Consider the following 24,032-nt stretch of genomic DNA (forward strand, 5'->3'; position numbering starts at 1 on the left):
GGGTTAAAAAAAAAGTAACACCATTCTATTGCCAAAAATTGCATATAGAATTTCAAAGGGTGACCTCTTCCCAGATATAGCAGAACTTATGGTGGCAATGGAATGTGTCACCTTTGAAACATAAGCACTTCAGATCCCCAAGCCTGCCCATGTCTTCATTGTACTTTGGAGAATGATAGGATTAGGAGTAAAGGAATATTAAATATAATGCCATTTTCACCTGAGAGTAATTAATGTTTCTGGCAATGCTGACTCTCACGTGGTAGGAGTTGCAGTGGCAATAAGTGAGTGAGGAGAAGAAGGATCCAGGTGTGTGGAGATGTTCAAAGCCTTGCTTTTTTCACAGTTGGCCGATTAAGCCATTTTTAGAATTTGGACTTTTCAGGGGCAGAGGGCTTTTTTCCTTTTACATTAAATATACTCTTCCCTACACTGTTCAGTTACATAATAGGGCGAGTCATGCTTTTAGTATTAAGACACAGACTCATATCCTTCATTTTTGAAGTTCTAGTTATTGGTGAAACTACTGATTCTGGATACAGCAAATAAGATATTGCCAGAAGTACTTTCTGGGAAGAATAAGTATGAAGCTTGTTCTTAACGGTGTTTGTTGTTAAATATAGCCTTGATTCCCCTTCTCTGATGACTTGCCCCTCCCCCAAGAACTGTGCCGTAGTCTGTTTATAATTTATAGCCCTATCTTTAAATGTTAGACTATAAATGCTTGTGTATGCTGTAGTTATATTTTCCAGAATTTTCTGGCCTTGTGGCCTTGGCTGAAATTGTGTGCCTCTCCTTCCTTTGACCCATTGTGTTTACAGTGTTTCTACTTCAGTTCATCAGACAGCACCTGATTAGGTGGCCTTCTGTCATCCGTCTATTCCCCACACATCCTGCCTGGCCTCAGCACAGTGGGGCTGGCTGCCCTCCAGAATGTCATCATGGAAGCAGCTGTCCTAACAGGGGAAGATGAGTTTCGTTCATCTTTAAACATTTCCAAGGAGTTGGACTCAATGTCACAAACAGGTCAAAGGCTCAGCCACATTTAAAGTGGGACGTGATGGCATCCCGAAAAATATGTAACTTATCAGACCATACTGTTCCTCTAAGAGAATAAGGACCTTGACAATGGGCTGACGGGTTTTGAAATCCCTGCTCTGCCATCCTCCTAGCTAGGTAAATACTAACTATAAAGTTCCAAGCACGTTGCCTGACACATTAAAGTACATTGTAGTTCTCTCTAAATTTTTATTAATTATTTGCCATGAGCAAGGTAATGTTGGGGATCCAGAGTATTGGGCAGTAGCAAAATATTAAGAGGTGTGATAGTCAGGGTGCCTACCATTGTGTCGGGGAAATATTGGTGAATTTTGATTTCAAATACAGACCGGAGAGTAAAAATAAATAAACACATACATACATACATACCACATTGCAAATCTAGGGGAATGAGAATTCAGAGAAGAGGTAGATCACTGTTAGGGGCAGAATAAAATAAAGTCTCATGGAGGGGGTGGCACTAGAAATAAAAGCTGAAGAAATCCTTCCCAGCTCAGCACACTAGTGATGATGATTTGAATTTTGCAGGGACAGAAAAAGGGTATTTATGTGACAAGAAAGAAGGTGAGCAAATGAAGTTAATGTAGAGTATGTTTGGGAAACTGCCAAGAGTCAAAGTTGGCTGGAGCAGAACCCACACTAAAGGTGGGAGATGATTTTGGAAAGACAGATAAGGCCAAATTTGGAGGCCCTTTGATCTCAGCCTGCATGAGAAGCATGGCAGAGTTGAAGGAGACCCTGGCTGTTGAGCAGGAATCCTATACTCCTTTCTAGGCACCAGATAAGGGATGGTAGAGTACCCACATTCTGGAGATGCATTGCTCTGGGTTCAAATCTCAAGGTCTCCACTTACCGACTCTGTGACATTAAGCAACTTTATTTTCTCTTTCCAGCTTTGAGTTGCTTCTTTGTGAAGTGAGAGGATTAGACTTGACCATGTCTCTCAAAGTATAAAGTTATTTGTTTTTAAGTTCATTTGTTGGAAAATGGCAAAGGGTTTCATAGAGAAGTATTTTTTGAAAGGTGGGAATGCATAAGATTTTGGAAATGAAATAATCAGAGAACTCTTTGGTTTCCATTCTACTGCTAAGTTTATATGGGTCTAAGGAGATAGATTTAGTAATACTGTCTAGCACAGTTTGAAGGAGCAAAAGACTGAGGACAAGAAAATCATTTGACTTGGGGCTTAAAGTCAAATGGGGATTTGAAGAAAGCATTTTTTAAAGAGAGAGGGGGAAATCACGAGAGATATTGTAGCAATACATTCAAAAACTTTTGACAGCTCATTGAATATCAGTTCCAAAGTTAACAAGCACAGAAAATATTGCTTTTTAAAAATGGACACATTCTTTTATATTAAATCCTATAATTGATTTAGTGATGACTTTCAATTCTGTATCATTCAGAGAGAGTTTCAGTGTACATGGAGTTCCTAGTGATACAGATTGGTACATTTGTTATAGATTGGCATATCTGTTATTGATTCAACACATATTGATAGTGGCCTGACTATGTGACTGGTAGTGTCCCAGGATTTGGGGACGTAGCAGTGAACAAGACAGAACAAGAACAAGAACAAGAACAGACAAAGTTCTTGCCCCTGTAGAGCTTACATGCCAGGACTGTGATGGGGGGCGGGGTGGTGGAGGTGGAGGGAATGAACAAATGAAGAAAATGGCGGCTAGGAAAATAAAATGTAGATGAACCAAGCTGTGTGATGGGGGTATCTGGGAGGCAGCCAAGGCCTGGCTGAGGAGAATGCTTTCAGGTTGAGAGCTGAGGGACTGGAGGAGCCAGCAACACAGAACAGCAGGTCAGAAACACTGCAAGAAAAGAGAACAGATAGGCCAAAGGCACAAGGATAGGGCTTACGCCTCTGTAGGTTTCAGGAATTGAAAGAAGCCAGCCTGGCAAGGGCATAAGGAGTTAGGGGGAGAGTAGTCAGAAATGAGAAGAGAATATATGTGTTAGTAACAACATGGGACGAACCCCCAAAACTCATTCCTAATCTCCTGGCCTTGTTGCAACTTTGCAGCCCAGTATATAATATCCTTCACAGCAAAAATAGTTAATAAAACCAACATTGGGAAAATGTTAAAATTCAGTTTTTCTAGAGCAGAAGATTGGGGCTCAAAGATATTTAGCTATTTGTTCAAGGTCACAGAGTTTGTAAATGGCAAGGCCAGGACTCAAATCAGGTCTTATGATTGCAGACCCACAGCAGTTTCCACTTCCCACAGTGTCACTTTCCCTTCTTATGTAACCTTAAAGAATAACAGAGTTACTGACCTCTTATCAGAGAGCCTGCAGGAGAACACTCTGTGACTTGGGATAGATGACAAATGACAGAGAGAGACCAAATGACAGTGAGAGTTCTGTACTTATGGCTGAAAAGGTGCAAGGCTTACCTGCACTAGGGTTTAGGGCTAGAGAGGTAGAAGAGAGTACCTACTGGCAGAGAACTAGTAGGATGATTATGTACTAATTTTCATTTGCATGTGAGTCTTACAGCAAGCCCTTTGCTTTTGTAACACCACAATTTGATGATTTTCCACGAAGAACCATTTCATGTATCTGAACTGAATGGAGCATGCCATAAGGTACAATGGCATTTTAAAGCGAACATGAAATGTGGTAAATAAGCTGGTATTTACACATGGGCACTATATTAACTATTTCTGCACTTTGCCCTTCCATTAAGTTAACTGTCAGGCTCTGGATCATTAAAGTCCAGTTTTCCTCCCTCCTTTACAGCCACACATTAACTGTGGACATTCTGAGCATTTCTAATAGAGCCATTTTCAGAAAGAATTGTGAATTTTCTTATTAGTGTCTCCCCTCCCTTCCGTTCCCATCCTAAGGACCCCCCTGCTACTTGCAACTCTGAGTTCTGAACATGCCCATGGTGGAGCCAGTTGGTTTCTCTGTTTATGGTGCATCTCCGGATCCACGCATTGGTTTAGATGAGAGCCCTAGTTACAGAGACGTATTATTACTTCTTTCAGAGGACAGCATACGCGGCTTGCTGGGGGCTTTCTGACCTGAGGCAGTGGGCGAAGAAGGAGAGTTGGCAGGCTTTGGGGAGCGGATGTAGAGTTGCTCCTCATTGGAGGGGTTCGCTTTTTCCTGAGCTGTCAGACACTGCGGGCTCAACTGAGGCGCGGAGGTGCAATTCAGGCTGGTGGAACAGCGGGGGAAGGCAGGGACAGGCGGGGCTAGCGCGGCTCTGCAGCTGATCACACGCACCAGCGCATACACCGCTCTCCCGCCGCCCCTGCTCGCGCCTCGCATCTTACCCGGAGCCACCGAGGCGCGGACAGGGAGTGGGGAACCCAGGAGGGAAGAGGCAAAGGTAGGCACCGTGAAGCAGAAGAAGGGCTGAAGCGGCGCTGGTTTTTAACCTGAAAGTCTGACCGGCAGCTCGAGGCTCGAACCCTTTACGGCAGCACCGCGGTCGCCTGCTAAGAGAGCACGGCGCCAAGGAACCCTCAAGTCCCGCGCCCAAGTCAGTCCGTGAGGGCGCTCCAGGGTCCTTCTGGTGGGGGCAGCGTGGTGCCCTCAGGGAGGTGCGGAGCTTGGGGGACCTGCGTTGGCGCCCACCGTGGTGCACCAGGAAAAGTGGGGGTGAGGAAAACAGCCTTGAGCGCGGAGTGCGAGGCCAGGCTGCCACTGCCGCCCGCTGCGCCTCCTCCTGCCCTCTCCCGGTGGGTGAGTGCTCCGGTTTCGTGCACCGCCGCGTCTCCGCTGGGCGCGGGGGCGGCCTGGGGGCCCTTGAGAGTCGCCCGGAGGGCCCTGGGGGCGCCCGCGGAAACTCAGCAGCCCGCCGACGCCAGGCGGGCGCGTCTCTGGAGTCCGGAGCCGGGGACTCTGAGCCCGGAGGGCGTGGGTGGGGGGTGTTGCACCGGTGCCCGGCAGACATGCCTCTGGGCGGGATTTTGGCCAAAAGATAGGAGGCGGGAGTGCCGGGGGGAGCCGGGAGCGGTTCCGGGGGGCGGGCGATCGGGGAGCGGCGGGGAGGGGGGAGGGTCTGGTCCGAGCAGGTAGCGCAGTTTCGGCAGCCTGGCGAGTTGGCAGGTGGGGTGGGACTCGCCTGTCAACTCATTAATTTTAAAAAAGTCAGTTTGGGAGGGCTGCAGGGTAGTCGGGAGGGCTGTGGCAAGGCGAAAGGTGGCCCGGGATGCCGATGGTGGGGGAAGAAAAGAGAAGCCTCGAAAAGCTTGGAGGCAAAATTGCGCTTGGGTTCCTGGTCCTTGCATCCCTCCTGCCTTGAGTGCGGGAGAACACTTTCTTGTTTTAAGACTCAGCTTGGAGAGAAAGCCTCCGTCCCGGGGGAAGAGAGGAGTCCGCAGGGGGCAAAGAGCGCAGCTACCTGCCGGGTGCGCCCCCCCCCCCCGGGCGCGCTCGCTTTTGTCCCCCCTCTCTCCCCCGCCCCCACCTCCTTATTGGTGCTGGTTTGCAGCGCTCGGCCCCTGCGCCTCCGCTTCGCGTTTTGAATCTGGCTCGCCCCTCCGTATTATGTCTGCACTCCGAAGGAAATTTGGGGACGATTACCAGGTAGTGACCACCTCGTCCAGCGGCTCGGGCTTGCAGCCCCAGGGGCCGGGCCAGGGCCCGCAGCAGCAGCTTGTGCCCAAGAAGAAGCGGCAGCGGTTCGTGGACAAGAACGGCCGGTGCAATGTGCAGCACGGCAACCTGGGCAGCGAGACGAGCCGCTACCTCTCGGACCTCTTCACCACCCTGGTGGACCTCAAGTGGCGCTGGAACCTCTTCATCTTCATCCTCACCTACACGGTGGCCTGGCTCTTCATGGCGTCCATGTGGTGGGTGATCGCCTACACTCGGGGCGACCTGAACAAAGCCCACGTTGGCAACTATACGCCCTGCGTGGCCAATGTTTATAACTTCCCCTCCGCCTTCCTCTTCTTCATCGAGACCGAGGCTACCATCGGCTATGGCTACCGCTACATTACCGACAAGTGCCCCGAGGGCATCATTCTCTTCCTCTTCCAGTCCATCCTCGGCTCCATCGTGGACGCCTTCCTCATTGGCTGCATGTTCATCAAGATGTCCCAGCCCAAGAAGCGCGCGGAGACCCTGATGTTTAGCGAGCACGCGGTGATCTCTATGAGGGACGGAAAACTCACGCTCATGTTCCGGGTGGGCAACCTGCGCAACAGCCACATGGTCTCCGCGCAGATCCGCTGTAAGCTGCTCAAAGTAAGTGTTACCCGCCCCTTCCCCACCTGGCTGCCGCCAACCCTCGACGGCGGAAAATAGCTCACCTGAGAACTCTCCCCGGGCTCTTAATCTGACCTGTCTCGCAGGTAAACCTCCTTGAGGACGCGGGGGGGTGGAGTGGAGTTGGGTGGCGTGGAGGACTGGGCAATGAGACAGCTGCCAGTTCTGTTCCTTTTCTACTCACTCTCGTGCTCTTATTTATATTAATAATTGGAATGTGCTTGTATCACTTTCTGACTAGTCACACTTACCGAGTGGTGTTGGCTCCTGGAGCCTTGAGGTAGAGGGCCTTGTTCTCCCTACCGGTGCTGCTTGGCTCTTTAAAGAGTTTCTGATTTGTTGTCAGTACACTATTCCACTAATCTTGAGGTACTAAAACTGAGCAGCTGTTATTTTGAAGAAATAGGTCCTGAACTTGCCTTAACTTTCACTTAGGGCTTTTCTTTACTTTTTCTTTATCTCTTTTTTTCCTCCTAACAGTATTAGCAGGCGGATTATTTTTTTAGACTCAATAACATGAACTGTATATGCTCATCTTTTTTAACAAGCGCAGTGATCAGAAAAGTAGTTAATAATGTGGAAGAAACAACACCTGGCTCTTTCAGATTTTTATTTTTATTAAGTACTTTCCTACAGAAGAATTCTGTGAAAGCTTGAGTGTTTTTTCTGTGGAGCCTCTTGTTAATTTTGTTCTTAATTGCCAGTTTCTATGAAGCCTTTGTCAATTACAGATTTCACTTGAAGCTTTTCAGCATCCATTAAAGAAGATTGCTTCTTACCATCAGCAGTGTAAATGCTAAGACAGATTGCTCATGGAGTGGTTATTAAAATAAGGTCCATCTAGTCCTTAAAGGGCACCACTACAAACAAGAAAAGCCCACCCTTATCATTCATCCAATTAGAGCCTGGGAATAAGAAATAAAAAATAAAAAGCTCACTTCTCTTTCTGTGTGTCATTTACAATTCAACTTTTTTATTAAAAAAAAATTCAACTTTCTGAGGCACTTGCCTTAGGTAGTTTTCAACTCTTCATAAATTGAAAAGGATGACCTCAAATAAAATCTTAAAAATTTATCTGAGGTTGCATAGAGAACCGTAGCCAGATTCAGAATTTAGCATTAATAAAATGAAAATCTGATGAAGATTTGAGATTTTGCCTTTGAAATTTCAATGCCACCCTGCAAATATGTTGTCTTACACAGCTTCAACTGATTTTGTAGTTAAAAGTGCTCTAAAAAAGTTTGGCTCGCCTGTCATTTTTATTATTTATTTATAAGATTTTACCCAAATTCCTCTTCATCATGTTGCTCAGTAAAGTGTTAGCCTTAACTCAGCTGCCATGTCACTCCCCATCATACACTATAAACAGGAAAACACACTAACTTCTGCAGAGCTTAGTGGCAAATTTTCAACTTAGTTTTGATGTGCATGTTCATTTAGGTAACTATGAATAAACGATGTGAGGCCATGTTCTTCATAATTAATTTCACTGAGCTGCATACGGGTTTTTATGTAACTTAGCACATGTGTTATTGACCACTGTTTGAACTAAGTGAGTTTTTTGGACTAGGCTAAGCAGTTGTCTCTAGACATGTTTATTGCATTGGTGTTAGTTTTATGTGCCTCTTCCAGTGAATAGATCAAGATATGTAATCTATCTCTTTAGTTCAGGCCTACATGGAGGATAGGAACACATTAATACAGCGTAAATATCTATGTCAAGGAACTCATGTTTATGTGTCACTGTGAGATTCTTACTGAAGAATAGTTTAGCATATTGATTGGATATTGGACATTTAAAATTAGGCTTTAGAGATCATTTCATGCTGTTCTCTAGTTTTTCAAATATATAATCATTTATTAAAATAAGTATCTTTTGAGGCAACATATTTTAGATGTTTCGAGACTTTATTAAATTGTGTTTTAACAAAGCCAGAATAATTAGAATTAATCTACATATCAGTTTTTAGTTTGTTTTGTGTGTGTGTGTGTGTTTTGTTGTTCTGTTTTGTTTTGTTCTTTACAAAGGTACAATGAATTTGAAGTATTCAGTCTAACAGTGGTTCAGGACACTGATAATGATTCTTATGTAAAGGCAATGTACCACATATACCATAAAGAGTGTCCTGATTAAAAACAATAAAAGATTTGTGGTGTTGACAAATTTGGAGCAGGGTGCTATATTAACACAAGGTGATAAAATAACATCTAATTAAAATGATATATATAATATTCTTATAAAATTCTTTACTTTTGATTTGTTAGAAGGTGTCAGTGCTAGGAGTAAAACTAATTGACATGTAGTGTCAATTTGTATCTAAACAAAATTATGGTGAAATGATGTCCTGCTGTCTATTGAATGCAAGGGCCAGTCAGTTCTTCAGCCTGCCAGTTTAGTGTTGTTTGTTTGAGTTGATTTTTCTTGTAGCCATAGTAATTACAATGAATTCTCATAGTTCTTGTCATTTCCTTAGACTTCATTAAAAAGGAGTCCTGTTTTATTACGGAGCTCATAACATTCAGCAAATTAGAGGGGAGATTTGTCTTTAATAAGTTAACTCTCATGTTCTCTTAGGGACTGAGATTGAAGTGACCCAAAACAACCAACTATATTTTGAAAGAGAGGCTATACCCTAATCTTATAGTAATAAGTGGAATGTTTTGATATCAGTCTTATGCAGTCTTCTTGTTAAATATTATTACACATATTTAGCTTCCCCTTTTAACCCCTGTTTGACATTTTAAATATAGGATTGATATATTTTTAATAGAAATATTTGGAATTTTATGGCATTAAAAACATACTATTCAATGATAATAATTATAGTCTATGTTCTTCCTATTATCTAATTTAATTTCATTTATATTTTTCTATTGTTATTTTCTTATTTTTTGAACAAAAGTTTATTTATCTGTATTAATATAAGAGTTCTCTTAATGATTATAAAGTACTTTCTATTCTTGGAAGATAGAACATGAATATGGCTTTCTTGTCCTTGCTACTATGAATTTTCATACTTATATCTTTTGAATTATCTAAGTTTTGATAACAGTTTTTTTAATAATTTCTCTGCCTTATTTTAAATTATGTTATTAACTTAAATGAAAGCAAATTTTTTTAAAAGGAATCTGTACAACCAGCATGGGAGCTTGAACTCAGGACCCTGAAATCAAGAGTAACATGCTCTACCTCCTGAGCCAACCACATACTCCTCTGTGAAGGCAAATTTTATTCACCTCTATTCCTGTCTTTCAAGCTTGCAAATACTGAAATTAATTTTGATATTCAAATATAGATCTTCCAACTTTTTGCACGGATTGGTCAGTCTTTTTTTTTTTTTTTTTTTTTTCTTTTTCTTTTTTTTTTTTTTTGCTCAGAAATTAAAAAAAAACTGATTCAATAAAAATTAAAGAATATAATTGGAAGTTATTCTTTGAAATTTGTAATTTGATCATAAATACAGCTTCAGAAAACTCTTTTAAAATGAATATTATTTCTCTTTTCCTCTTCACATCCCCATATTGATGTTTTATTTGGATTTTAAGTTTATTTTAGTTACCTTCTTTTTTTAAATTCTAAATTATAGGAACTAATGAATAGCATGATCATGTTAAGTTAATGTATCATCTAGCAGAAAGTTTTAATAAAAATGCCTGAGACTTTAGGCTAATGGCTCAAACTCTGGACCTTGTAATTTTGTAGTAAGTTTAAAGGATTTGGAAATCTGACTACTCCTTTCTATAAATCTAACATGAATGGTTGACTGCCCTAGATATACATCTTGTAAGGGAAGATTTAAATAATCTTTGTTGATACATTGTTCAAGAATTTAGAAGCTTATTATCCAGAAGCCATCATGTATGTATACGTATTTATATAGGCACCCAAACAAACTATATTTACTTGCATAAAGTAAATTTTAAAGTCAATTATTGTTGGATCCATATTTTAAAAGATAAAAATAAGGATAAATTTTTCTCATGGAAGTATAATTTACTTCTTCATGTTGTTAGTCATTGCAAATAGTTATCTTTCTTTCCTAGGAGTGCAGCTTTGCAACCCTTAACTTTCACTTATTGAAAAGTAATGGTGCACAGTCACCTTTTGATGTATCATATATATTCTTTTTGTATTCACATCTTTTATTTTATATTTATATGAATACTCATTTTGGCAGCTATCTGGTTTCCCCATATGAATGTGAGCAAGGGCAGATGTAATAAAAAACAAAATTATTGTTTTTGAAACCAATAAGCTCTTCATCCTCTTTGTATGTCTTAACCTTTGTTAATTTTTGAACCATGGTGATTTCTGGACCACATGGTTCCTGATTTTTTTCATATTTTTATTTGTTTGCCTGCATTTCATACTATGCACCGAAATGTAGTTAGGTGTTTGATTCTATGTGACTTTATTTTGTATGACTGACTCTTTTCACCAATTAGTCTTGGCCAGTTTAATTTTGGTCTTGAAATAATTAGTTACCTCCTTTAGAAAAATTAAATCCACAAATGGATGCCTAATAAACACCTGTTCTCAGTATCATACAAGCTGTCAGTAAAAATATTCAAGGAGCCTAAGACCAAGTTTCCCAGAACTCTTGGGGCTAGATCCTATATTGTTTGGTGATTTTTTTTTTCAGGTGGATTCATTATGTCTTTAAAGAGAAAGCACAGTTCATAGTCTAGCTTTGCTTTTTTTGACATGAGTACAATTCTCCAATAGGTAAAGAAGTTTTTTTAAAAGTAGAATTCTTATTCTTTCAAAAAATACTAGTGATATATATATTTTTAATATGTTTCCTGAAAAATACAGGGTAACTTGTGCTCAGGGTAATACAGTGTGAACAAAAATAAGGGACACAAAGACCCACAAATTAACAGCAGTAGGTGAGAACAAATGATAAAGAGAAGTAGGAAAAAAGCATTTGATGGATTTGAGGGAGTTCTGTGAGTAGGAGGAAAATGTGCATGCAGGGTTACAAATCCTGTCCACAGTTATTATAAATTCCATAAAAGGCCCTCAAGGAATTATAAAGCTGTTCTTTCATTTGAATAGTATAAAAACCTCACGTAATTTATTATAAGATAAATTACATTCTGTTCTATAAGGTACTTTCTTTTCATGAAAATAAACATATTTTTATGGGATGATTATCTTAGCATTACATTTTTTTATTTTAGACTTGATGTTGGTCATATTTTTTCTACATGAGTATTGGTCATATTTTTTCTACATGAGTATTGATGAAATTTCAAACTTAAGGAGTCAAAAGAAATGTACAATTTAATTAGAGGTAGCCTAAATAAAAATCTAGGTCCATACTCTCTTCTACCTGAATTGAAATTTGGTCTGAGTCCCAAATCCATTGCCAGAACTGCTTCAAGTCACAGGGTACTTTTGTTTCTTATTCTAGTACCTGCTTTTAGCTTATTTCCTAATTTTAGCTTGCAGATAGCACTGCAACCTCATTTCATTTGTGATTTTCTTTGTGACTTCAGTATATATTCAACACACACACACACACACACACACACACACACACAAACACACACATTGCACATTTAAAGAGGAGAAATGAAATTACAGATAAATGTAAAATGGTGGGAGGTGGGAGGCGAAGAGGGCTTGCCCTCTCCATCTTAGTTTCCTTTCCTGTCTTTTCCTTTCCTGACCAGTGGCCCTCAGCATCCTTTTCCAGTAGACACTAGTGGGAGGTAGTGGGACACAGGACAAGCCTTAGAGTATGATAGAGGAACATCTCATGAATCAGATGGTAGTGATTAAATGTTCTTTTCAACATTCCCCTAGCCTCCCTCCAAGCTAGGAAAGAGAACAATGGTTATAATTAGAACAGTGTTTTGGGTTAGAGAGATGGGAGAAAGGCTGCAAAGAGATTGATTATATTGGTGGAGTGTGTTCCTGTTGAATGAATGTGGGTAAATGGTTACAAATCTCACAGAGGGAAGATATGCCAGGGCAGTTCTAAATGTGTGTGTGTGTGTGTGTGTGTGTGTGTGTGTGTGTACGTATTTGGACATGTACTCAATAGTCTTTCATCTGTAATATGAAAGCTATTTGTCTATAGAGTTCATGACATTGATAATCCCTTCCAGGCATCTGTGACTTTTGAATCGTTTTTCATCTTTAGTCAGAATTTTTTTTTTTTAAAGATTTTATTTATTTATTTGTCGGAGAGAAAAAGAGAGAGAGAGCGAGCGAGCACAGGCAGACAGAGTGGCAGGCAGAGGCAGACCGAGAAGCAGGCTCCCCACAGAACAAGGAGCCCGATGCATGACTCGATCCCAGGACGCTGGGATCATGACCTGAGCTGAAGGCAGCTGCTTAACCAACTGAGCCACCCAGGCGTCCCTTTAGTCAGAATTTGTAATTGATTATCCAGTAGGCCTCTTTTAGACTTTAAGGGAATTCAAAGTCATTTGATATTAGCTGCTTCTTTGAAATCAGTACATGTGACTATAAGATGAGACATAAGCTTTTACACATATCCACATTTCCATATAATTAAAATGTATATAATCAAAATACTTTTACATAGCAATTTTTATAATGAAGAATAACTTAGAAATTATTGCCACATTCTAAGTAGTACAAAACCATTTCAAAAATCCATGTTCTACTTACAATTTTTTATACAGTAAATTTAAATAAACTTTAAGCCTCAGATTTTTAAAATTGTTTTATCTCCCAGAAATTGCTATACTGCTATCAATCAGAAAGGTCCTCCTTATTTCCTTCCCCACATTCCATACAATTGAAAATAAAAAAGTCATCTGGAAGTCATTCTCCAGTCCTAGTGCTTTTAAATTGTGTGCTAAATTTTTAAGAATTACCAGTTTTCCATGAACTCTTTTGTTTTTGTGCTTCTTTCTCACTCATTCAGTCATTTTATGATTCTAAATGATTATTTCATCAAATAAAGTCAACCTTAGTTATCAGATTTTTAGGAATTTTAGTAATTTACTAGCATTAATCTTAATCTATAACAATTATTTGGAATTATATTGATATTGACCATATCCGTTTATACATTTTTATCTTGGAAATGATCATGATTCTGCATTCCTGTAGGATTAGGAGGTTTATAGAGCTAAAGGAGATCAGGTAGACCATCAGCAAACTCCTCTGTTAATGAAAGATCTCTTTTTATATCATAATTTTTAAGGAGACATAATAAAGAAAGGTTAGCTTGATTTTTCCTGTAGTTTTTCTGCTTGTTATCAAAATTCCTGAGTGAAATATGGTAATTGATAGCTAAATAGGAAAACTAGAAAGTGATGGAATATTAGTGCCATTGATTTATCACATACTCAAGGTACAGATCACACTTTAATCATATGAAGGTACATATATAACTCCTTTCTTTCTGCTTTCCTTTTCATTTACGTGTATAGATCACAGTTCTTGAACAGTTCTCTTACTTACGCAGGTTGAGAGACTTAAAACTAACATGCCTCTGAAAGTGTATTTGGTAAGCATATGCAGGTTTTTGGAACATTGTATTTGGCTGAGCACTGATAAGCTAACTTTGCTCTATCCAGGAGCTCAGACTTCAGATAATTCTAGTACTCCAAGCACCTGCCACATTCAAACCACACCATTCACTCCTCTAAAAGAAGAGCATTCTATTTACTTAACAGTAATGACTAGGCTTCCCAGTCTATTACAGGGTCAGAGAAGCAAACCAAAATCAGGGAGGTAAGCATTTTGATAGCTGAAATATTTGTTGGCCTAACACGAAGGAGGAAGACTCAAAAGACAAAATTGTGGATAACTGCGGTGTCTCAGAATCATTTAAAGAAAGGATAAATTATATGGCACCCACTGGAAAATAATTTTCAATGAATATGCAGGGAATTTTACTCATCTGAAAAGTACATAAGCATGGAAAATATCTTTCAAAGTAATGAAAGTGTTACTTGCCGCATAGCGTCACATAATAGGTACAGTTGTCAACTTTGTTTCTGCTAAGACTTGGATGGAATATAAAGCATTTTGGGAAGGAGGAACATAGGTATAATTTTGTATGTATATAAAAGATTTTAAAACCAGAAGATATGTGGAGTCTGAATGGAACAGATTTTTATATATTTGAGTCTTAATTACCTATATATGAGTTAACTGCTAGCTAAAAATGAAACGTTTCTTATTCTAGGTTGGCTTTCTCCTGATAGCTGGTTTCTAGGCCACTTCTCTTCATGGTTTGTTGAATGATCAGAAAATATGAATGTTAATAGATTACAGCCTTTTAGAATGAGGCACAGGTATAAATACCAAATATATAAAAAAGGAAGATTAATTTTAGCTTTGATGTGTGTATATATATATATATATAAAATAAGAAAAATACATCTTTTGGGGGAGAATTATTTTAAAATAAATGGGAAACTGAGTTTTTAAGGAATTATTTTTATGGACATTTTCATTTAGTACAGAAAAAGCAGACCTTAGAGTAGCTAGTGAAATGGCCCAAATTCTGTTCATTAATTATAAACATCAGAATACCACCTTGTGTTTATATAGCACCTGTTTCTTACTAGGTGAGAGAAAAATGACACAGGGTTTTGTTTTTATTTGTTTTTGTTTTGTTTTTGGCTTTTATTTTGTAGTATTAATCAATACTTGTTATGCCGTTTTCTAGTTGGAAGGATGCTAGTCTCATTCATATTTTACCAATTTGGGAATAAGTTAGAAATACAGGTAACTGCTACTGGCTTCAAAATGTCTAGTTTTCTACAACATTGGTTGTTAGAGCTACTGTTTTTATTTTTGGACTATTAGGTTTTCCCATGTATTTTTTTTTTCTTGTCACTAATCATTGTGTTTCTTCCTCCTCCTCTTCTATTCCTTCTCCTTCTCCTCTTCCTTCTCCTTCCTCTACTTCCTCTTTCTACCATCCCCCCTTTTCTCTTACTCTTCTTTAGTCAACTACTCATAAGGCATAGAAGAAAAATATTCTCACCATTTTCATTGTTTTTTTTTCTACACAAATAAAATTCCTGAGTATCACTAATTACAAAATAGCCTGCCTAATTGATTCTGCTGTTGGGAGTCTAAAATTGCTGCGGTAACCGTCTACTACTACCTTGGTTTAGTTTTGCCACAGAGGACAGCTTACTAAACCGTATTTCTCAGTGTTTTCAGACTCATTTACTCCACTTAAAAAGCCAAGGTATTTCTTGGACACTGACCTTACCAAAAGTAAGGATTTTGTCTTTGCACTATCACTTCATTGCACAGACTAGTGTAATAGATTCAGTTTTGTGTAGTAAATGAGCTTTGCAAATTCTGTTAAATATATTGGATTCTTCCAAGCCCCATTTGACCGGCAGCTAGCTTCCACCCCGCCGCAGGTTTTTCTGTATGCAACTATTTAACCCTTATTTTACCAGCATCATCATTTAAATCAAACAAATATTTGCTTTTATATGATCCTTATAAGGAACAGATACGGAAAATAAAATAAGAACGAATAGAAAGGAAAGACGTTAACTTTCATGGTTTGCTAATTGTTCATCGTCATTTTTAGGTAATCGTTCAGAGTTTTGCATGTAAGCGATTTAAGTTTTTTATAATGATTTATACTGATACCGAACGCCACTACCTTATGAAAGTTTTAGGAAACTGAAAGTTTACCTAATATAGATTTTTAATTGCATTTTGTTTAAAAAATGTCAATGTAGCACACAGCTTTTACACTATGTTTTAAAATTCACGAAATAAATAGAGAGCTAAACAACTTTAATGCAGTTTGGTATTGGGAGTTTGAAAGCTATCAGCTAACAACATATGCCTTTTCTTTGTATTATGTGGCCTATTGTGTGCATAACATAATAGGATATCATCTTCACTTTTATATCAAGGTTTATATCTATCTGTTACTTTTCAAAAGTCCTAGAAAAATTATTGTTTTGCTTTGTAACGATGCAGTAAATCTTTTCTGAGATTACGATCAACCTTTTTCAGCTTTAACAAACTCCCTAAGAAGTGCCTATTTATTTGCTTTGTGAGGAAAACAAATCTGGCATGCAATGAGTTACCCTGAAGTGATTTATGTCAAGCAGTAGCACATGGACACTCGGTTCCACAGTTTGTGCTAACAGCCATTGTTGGACCAGGCATTTCTCCAAAGCTCATGAGTTAGGGAATGATAATTATAGTAAGTCGTATATTATAAATAATGCATGTATGTTCCCCATGAGCTATGTGGGATTTCGGCCCGTTTGCTAGAGCATAGCTGCATAATGATTTGTTTGGATTTTGTTGCAGATGATTGATAGTGCTGAATGTTGGCAATGATATAAATTACTGTTGGGCTGCCTTGAAAATTTCAGTACAAGTGGTGATTTCTTCTCTTTTTCTGTGTGCTTGTCTAGTCTCGGCAGACACCTGAGGGTGAGTTCCTTCCCCTTGACCAACTTGAACTGGATGTAGGTTTTAGTACAGGGGCAGATCAACTTTTTCTTGTTTCCCCCCTCACAATTTGCCACGTGATCGATGCCAAAAGCCCCTTTTATGACCTATCGCAGCGAAGCATGCAAACTGAACAGTTCGAGATTGTCGTCATCCTAGAAGGCATTGTGGAAACCACTGGTGAGTAAAACACAGATCTGTCATCACATTTCTTTGTTCTATAATAACATTATATTATAGCACAATATCTATCCTGAATTGGTCGAAATATCTCAGCTCACAATATTGAAAATATTGACTTATTTCTTTGTGACATTAAGTTGATAACACTTTGAAAATGAAGATTACTGTTGTGATCATTGCATGTGTAATGTTAACTCAAGAATACAGCAAAAAAAAAAAAAAAAGGGAAACAGATGACTCCTAGAAATGATTATGATATTCTAGTCTAATTGCAAAGTTGGATTTCTTATAATCATAATTTTTTAAAAAGATGTAAGGTTAAAATAAATTCAGGGTAATTAGTGAACTGCCTAAACTCAGCATGCATATTCTTGCCTTAGGGATGGTGATTCGGGGTGTCATTGGTAGAGCTTTGATATGCTACTATGTGCAACCTCAGTGGAAAATTCCCTATGTGTGTCTGTGCTAAAGCCGCATTTTAATTTCAAAGTGGGTCAGTAGATTTCCTCAGCTGAACCTTGACCAAAAATATTTTTAAAGATATTTTTCTTCTCCTGCTTTGGTATAGTTATGTGCTATATGTTATTCCTTAAGACGCACTATAACTTTGGTATGTCCCACATATTCACAGTTTGCTGCACTGTGGGGAGAGTCAGGAACAAAGGAAAGAAAAAATAAATCAGAGTATGTTACTTGGCGTCTGAGTATTGCCCAGTTGGTTTGGAACCTGTTAGATACTCAAGACCAACATAATATCTGTACATTTCTATCCGTGTGTGCACGCGCGTACACACACACACACGCACACACACACACACAATAAGTGCGTGTATACGTGCATGTATGTGTATCTTCAATTTTGCCCTTTCTACAAGTAATGTAAAAGCAAGAAATATTTTAGCTCTCATTTTTTCTACCAGTGTCACTTCAATATTAAAATGCTAATTGTTATGTAAAATTATAGCAATTTTGAAAGTAACATTGGCAGTAACATGGACATGTTCAAGCTTAATACTAAGGTGGGAGATGTTACGTAATAAAAAAATCTCCCACCATGGTATAAAATATTATTCAAGGAGCAGGAGAAGGCAAGCCTTTTAATCTTTGTACAGCTATCACATACCACTGTTTCAATTTTGGGGAAGATAGTTAATCTGTATAAGCTTCTTTTCCTTCTCTGTAAAGTAAGAATGGTATAATAACCACCTCAAATCTGCTTGCTGTATTACTATCATTTTTATTATTATTAGTGCTTTAGTTTAAAAATTAAGATTTTTAAGGACAATGAGTAAAGATTTAAATCAGCAATGTATATCTGCAGTTTGATTTCTGTGGACTATTTTATGGTTTAAATCCTCCAATTATTGTTGTAACTCAAAATTGAAATGATGTCATAGTATATTTCTAATATACCATCTATTAATAAATAATGAAAACAGTTGCAAAAGGTTCTGGTTCAATGAATCTTTACATTTCATCTTTAATTTTTGTTCGTCTCACTTAGTGAAGTAATGATATATTGTTAGGGCTTAAACAGCAGATATTGCAATTTTTATTGATTTATTTATTATAGCATATGGTTCTATCTTTGATATATCTGTTTACTAATTACTTATTGTTATTCTGATCACTGACATGAGTGAGGTTTTTGTTTCACTTGACAATCTTAGAAATTTTTCATTAGGCCAGTCCATAGATTGATTGATCTATCTATCATCTATCCATCCATCCATCCATTAATTTTCCCTGTTTATCCCTAGTTTGTTTGTGTTTCTAAAGAATGAGAAAGTTTTCCTGCAAAATCACAGTGAAATTCAGAAAAAAATTAGGAAATTTAACTATGATAGAATACTACCATTTAGCTCACAGTCCATGTTCAGATTTCATCGGGAAATAGTAATTGCCATAGTAGCTACCCTCCACCATCGCAACAGCCCCATTCAACATCAGATTAAGGATTATGCTCTTTACTTGTTTACTTGTCTCCTCGGGTTTAAGATGGAATAGTTCTTCAACCTTGCTTTATGTTTTTGACCTTGATGTACTTGAATAGCATAGGCCAGGTATTTTGTAGAACATGTCTCAATTTGGATTCTTCTAAGGTTTCTTTATTCATTAACCTTTTGATTTTTGGCTGCTACATGGACATCTTATGAGATTTTGAAAATATACCTGTGTATGGACTTAACTGATACATCTTCATCAGATTTCAGAGGATTTTAGTTAATAAATAATGTCCTATATAATGTAATTAGTAGTTTTGTACATAAAATTATTCATTAAGACTGCAGATTTTAACATTTCCTACCCCCTCTTTTTATTCTTTATTTTCTTTTCACTTTACTTTGTTTTGTTTTGGTAACAATGAACCGGCAGAGAATACTTTCTACAGAAAATGTGAAAACTTGACTGGAGCCTGAATTTCTTATTTTGAGATTGCCTTCTATGGAGAAAAGATTAAAATCTGCTTTTCCTGACCTCATAATTGAACCTGTTTCTAGATAAAATATAGCAAGACAAACAGCAAAAACATTACTCATAATTTATAAGATTATTTTGTGGAAAATTTATCTGACATTTTGTTTGTGTATGTGCCCTAATTAAATCCCACACTGTTCAAATTCTGTAAAATCTGTCTATATTTCCAGACCTCTCTGATCCTGGCAAAAATAATAGAAATATTTTTATGTCCATCTGATCATTTATATCTTTACTGAGATATATGTGGATTCATCTTCAGGGAGGTTTCCTCCTTTATCTTTCTGTTTACAATCAAGTTTTCTTTCTCATAGTATGTATTGCTTATAATAAGACAGATATGGTATTTTAGGATGTTCTGAGATAGCGATAATACCATTTTTATCTCACATAAACACAGTTTTCTGGAACACAGTTTTAGGAACAAACATATACACAGTGTAATGTCCCATAATGTTTAACATTAAAATACTAAGTTTTATCATTCATTCATTCATTCAATAAATAATTGAATGCACACTGTGTGCTTGGTAGTCTTTGAAATGCTGGCAATGTGGTGGTGACCAAGACAGCCAGAATCCCTTTCCTCATGGAGGTCTTATTCTAAGTGGAGGAAGCAGATGGCCAACAAGAAAAATAAATAAGCAAGCTTTTATCAGGTAAAATGTGTCAGGAATAAAAAGCACTACAAAACCAGGTGATGGGAGAGAGTGCCTTTCACGGCACTTTGGGTTGACAGAAGAGTTCTCTCTGAGGTGTGACACCTAAGCAGAGACCTGACTGTCAAGAAGGCCTTCCTGGTCCTGTCTGGGAGAACAGCATGGCTGGCAAGGGTCTTTCATTGGGAATCAGTTAGATTTTTCCAGAAACTAAGAATAGGCAGAGGTGGTTGGAGCAGAGTGAATGATGTGGAGTGGAGTGAGAAGTCAGAGAGGTGGAGAGGCCATCTCTGCACTACAGATGACTGTGTTGAGCCAATGGGAAGCACTGGGATTTGACTAAAAAGCATTGGGATTGTATTTATATGGTAGAAATCTCAAATTGCATATAATAAACAAAATACACTTTTTTTTTTTCATTCTAGCAGGTTGCCTTGTAGTTTAAAAATGAGTGACCTTAATGCCTTAGAAATGCATACAACTTTAGGTAGTTATGACGTTTTTTGTGTTATGGTAATACCCATCCTCCCCTTCCCCAACACACACACACACACACACACACACACACACACACACACACACACGCGCGCGCGCGCGCGCGCGCGCGCGCGCGCGAGCACGAGTTGCTCATTTCACTTCATATCAGTCCTCTGATAAGAATCTTCTGGTTTTTTTTAGATTTGCTTCTTCCCCATTCCTCCTCTAGTCTCAGCAGGAGTGGTGGTAGTGGTGGTGGGAATGAGAAGCTTTCAATTTCCTTGAAAGTTTTAGCTTTCAGCTCAGAACTCACAATAATTACTTTCCCTACTTCCTTGGAAATACTCCTCAATGATTAGACTCTGGCATTGGTGCCTTCCTTGTTTCAAATGATTTTGGATTTTCACTCCCAACAAGGAGCACAAACTTCACTTCTTCATTAATAACCTTTGCTTCTTTATTGGCCCAGCAAATTCCTAAACCTTTGTTACCTCTAACTCTGGCTCCCTGGGTTTCTTTTCTCAGGAGAGAGAGCACTGCTAGAGGCAAACAGCATTGCAGATTTGGCTCATTAGAACTGGATGCTTTCAAACTTCAATCTGCTCTCTGCTGCTATTTGGCAGTCTTTTTAATTGTCTTTTCTGCACTCCCAGGCTCTCTCCCTGTGGGAGCTATTTTAGACCTTTTCTCTCTTTCCATGCCCCCAGTCCCAGCTGTCCTATCCTTTCCTTGGCATATCATCTCCACCTATTCTATCAAAAAGAATGTGACACTTCAGTTTTTATACATTTTTTTTTACTCTCCTTATCCTTTTCTCATAATTATCTTCTCTTTCTCTTTCCGAGTGTCTGTGAGGAAAAGTGTCCTTATTCTCCAAAACCGTCTCCTTTATAGCTAGCTCTGTTCCCCACCACTCGTGGCTCAAGCTCCTATACCTAACATACCTACTACCTAAAGTCCTGTTGACTGTATTTGTTCTCAAACATTTCGAGCTCTTTGGAAAAATACAGAACCCATTATTTGTGTTTTTATACTCAAGGTTCTTCCCCAGATTCAGAGACATCCCATTCTCCCTCTCTTTGTTTTTTTCCTTCTTCTAATTTATATTTTCCAATTGTTCCTACATTCCTGCACCACTGCCGCCTCCTCTTTCCTGTCAATGTAAATCTCAGCCTTTGCCTTCTTTCTTTTCAAATCTACATCCTCTCCGCTCCCTCCACTTTTTAAAATGGATGCAAGAATACAAGTCCACTGTTCCTTTTATCTTCAGCTATGAAATCTCTCACCAGTTATGGTCTTGTAGTTATTGTTAACTTCCAGGCCACTTTCCTTACTTGGATGTCACTGTTTTAATTCAGAGTCAGCTTGTCCAAATACCAAATCATCATATTACATGCAGATTATCTCCTCATTTTGGAAAGTTTGTCCCTGTTAGTGTGTGTAGTTTTATCTCAGACTCCCCACCTCTTTCCCTTTTTAGATCCAATTGTTCATTCCACAAATTCCTACTGAATAACTATTGGAGTCTAAACACTCTCCTGACCCTACGGGACACCTTTGTTAACAACAACAACAAATTTTGGCCCTTGTGGATACATATATTCTTATGTAGGAAACAGAAAACAAAATAAATATGAATAAAGTGTTTCATCTGGAATGTTGAAAGTGATCAGTGCTGTGGAAAAAATAAAGCAAGGCAAGAGGGATTGGGAGCATAGGCAAATCAGGGTAGGCTGCAATGAGAAGGTGAACTTTGAGACCAAACACCGTATCTTAAGTAGAGCTTATGAGAAGGGCATTCCAGGTATGGATATTAGTAAAGGCTCCAAAGGAGCAGGGTACTGGCTGCCCCTTTTTCTCTTACGGAGGTCTCTCAATTCAGTTCTTCTTTAAGCACTGATAATAGTACTTCCAAATCACAGTACTTGTCCCGGGAGTGGATTTAGGATCTCTGCTTACATGCAGATTACACACTATTGCCCAGTAAATTTGCTTGCAACACTACTTTGATGATATATCTATGCTCAAAAATCCCTAATGACTGTCATATCAAAATGCACATATTTCTTCCTGAGAAAATTAGTCTGCTTTTCTTTAATGTAATGTCCATACACTGATGCTCACTCTTGGCTCCCATGTCTGCAATAATACCGTCTTTGTTACCATATTTATTCAGTTTTCCCTCTAGGTGTTTTTCTTTAGTCTATATTTTTTTTAATAATTCACTTTAAAAAGCTGTTTTTGACTATGAAATGATTATTAAATAATGCTCATTAAAGAACAAATAAAACCCACAAATATGCAAAATAAAAACTACTCTTAATTTCAACCACTATACTGCTACCTTATTGGTCATTAACCTTTCAGGTGTCTGCATTCAGATATACTGTTAGTATGCCACATGTACTGTTTTATAACTTACTTTATTGTATAATATACTATTAATACCTTTCACATCAAATTGTAATTCTCCACCATTAAATTTAATGGTGTTCTTTATGATAATCTGTGCTATTTCCTAGTCTGGACTTTTTAGGTATTTCCTTTTAATAATGTAAATATTTTATAGTTCATAGTTTTAATTTATTTACTACCAACTTTCTATAAATTCCTAGAGATAGGATTCTTGGATAAAGAGGCATATAAATCTGCTAGTTTTAATGCATATGTTAAGTTTGCTATCCAGAAAGTTGGTAACAATTTACAAGTGTGAAGGTGCCCATTTCTTCATATCCTTACCAACAATGGATATTACAATTGATTTTTTCCCCAGTCTGACATTGTTTTATTCTTTCTGATTACTAATGAGGTTGAAATTATTGTATCTATGGGCTACTAGTTTTATTTCATGAATTCTCAGGTCGTATTTCTCATTTGCCTGCATTTCCCTTTATGTATAAGTTGCTTGTATAACTAGTACATTATTAAGAGCAACCATGTCCCCAGTATACAGTAGTATGTATGCAATTTTAAAAATATTTTCTTTATGTGTTTGTGTGTGTGTATACATATATATTTGTGTCTGTGTATGTATATGCCTATATACATATATATGTATAATTTTTCACCTTCATCACTGATGTGCTTTATTATACCTACAGAGACCTATTGAGGACTTTTTTTTATGGCTATTTATGTTGTATTTCATAGATTCCAGTAAACACTTCTGATCAGTTGTTATTTTTAACTGATTTTAATAGAGTTGCTCTCTTCTTATGAGCTTGTTTTCTGAGTCACAATTGTTTCTTATAGGAAATCAGTCAATACATGCTTGTTGATTATCCATGTTATATTAAATGTGAGTTAATAAAGAAATGATTAAGGAAGAAGCCCACATCCACAGGGAGAAAGAAGTTGAGTAGCATGAGTATTAACAAAATATGCTCTAGTCCCCTACACAGGCCAGGCCTGTGTAGGGGCCTAGAATACTGATCACTGATGGATTTGTTCTTAAGAAGGTCTGAGAAGACCCTCCCTAGAGGATATGGCATGAGCTGAGACAG

The 24,032-nt window shown here is 38.2% G+C and overlaps 2 protein-coding genes across 2 annotated transcripts in view; one reads left to right on the forward strand and one right to left on the reverse strand.

Annotated features, from left to right (window-relative positions):
• Nucleotides 1–3,783: 3,783 nt before the first annotated feature.
• On the reverse strand, nucleotides 3,784–4,988 carry LOC111144445. The gene is made up of 2 exons (XM_022498763.1): nucleotides 4,356–4,988; nucleotides 3,784–4,237 (listed from the first exon to the last, which is right to left on the reverse strand). The coding sequence occupies exons 1-2, from the start codon at nucleotides 4,976–4,978 to the stop codon at nucleotides 4,036–4,038; spliced, it is 825 nt and encodes a 274-aa protein (XP_022354471.1). The 5' UTR covers nucleotides 4,979–4,988; the 3' UTR covers nucleotides 3,784–4,035.
• Nucleotides 4,989–5,089: 101 nt separating this feature from the next.
• Nucleotides 5,090–24,032, forward strand: part of LOC111143157 (potassium voltage-gated channel subfamily J member 3) — a 147,670-nt gene continuing 128,727 nt past the window's right edge. Inside the window, exons 1-2 of the mRNA XM_022496668.1 lie at nucleotides 5,090–6,276; nucleotides 16,696–16,912. Coding sequence (XP_022352376.1) covers nucleotides 5,575–6,276; nucleotides 16,696–16,912 — 919 coding nt within the window. The 5' untranslated portion in view covers nucleotides 5,090–5,574. The remainder of the gene's footprint in view (nucleotides 6,277–16,695; nucleotides 16,913–24,032) is intronic.

The sequence above is a fragment of the Enhydra lutris genome, unplaced genomic scaffold, assembly GCF_002288905.1.
Source record: "Enhydra lutris kenyoni isolate GAN:26980312 unplaced genomic scaffold, ASM228890v2 scaffoldscaffold1, whole genome shotgun sequence".
NCBI classification, from domain to species: domain Eukaryota; kingdom Metazoa; phylum Chordata; class Mammalia; order Carnivora; family Mustelidae; genus Enhydra; species Enhydra lutris.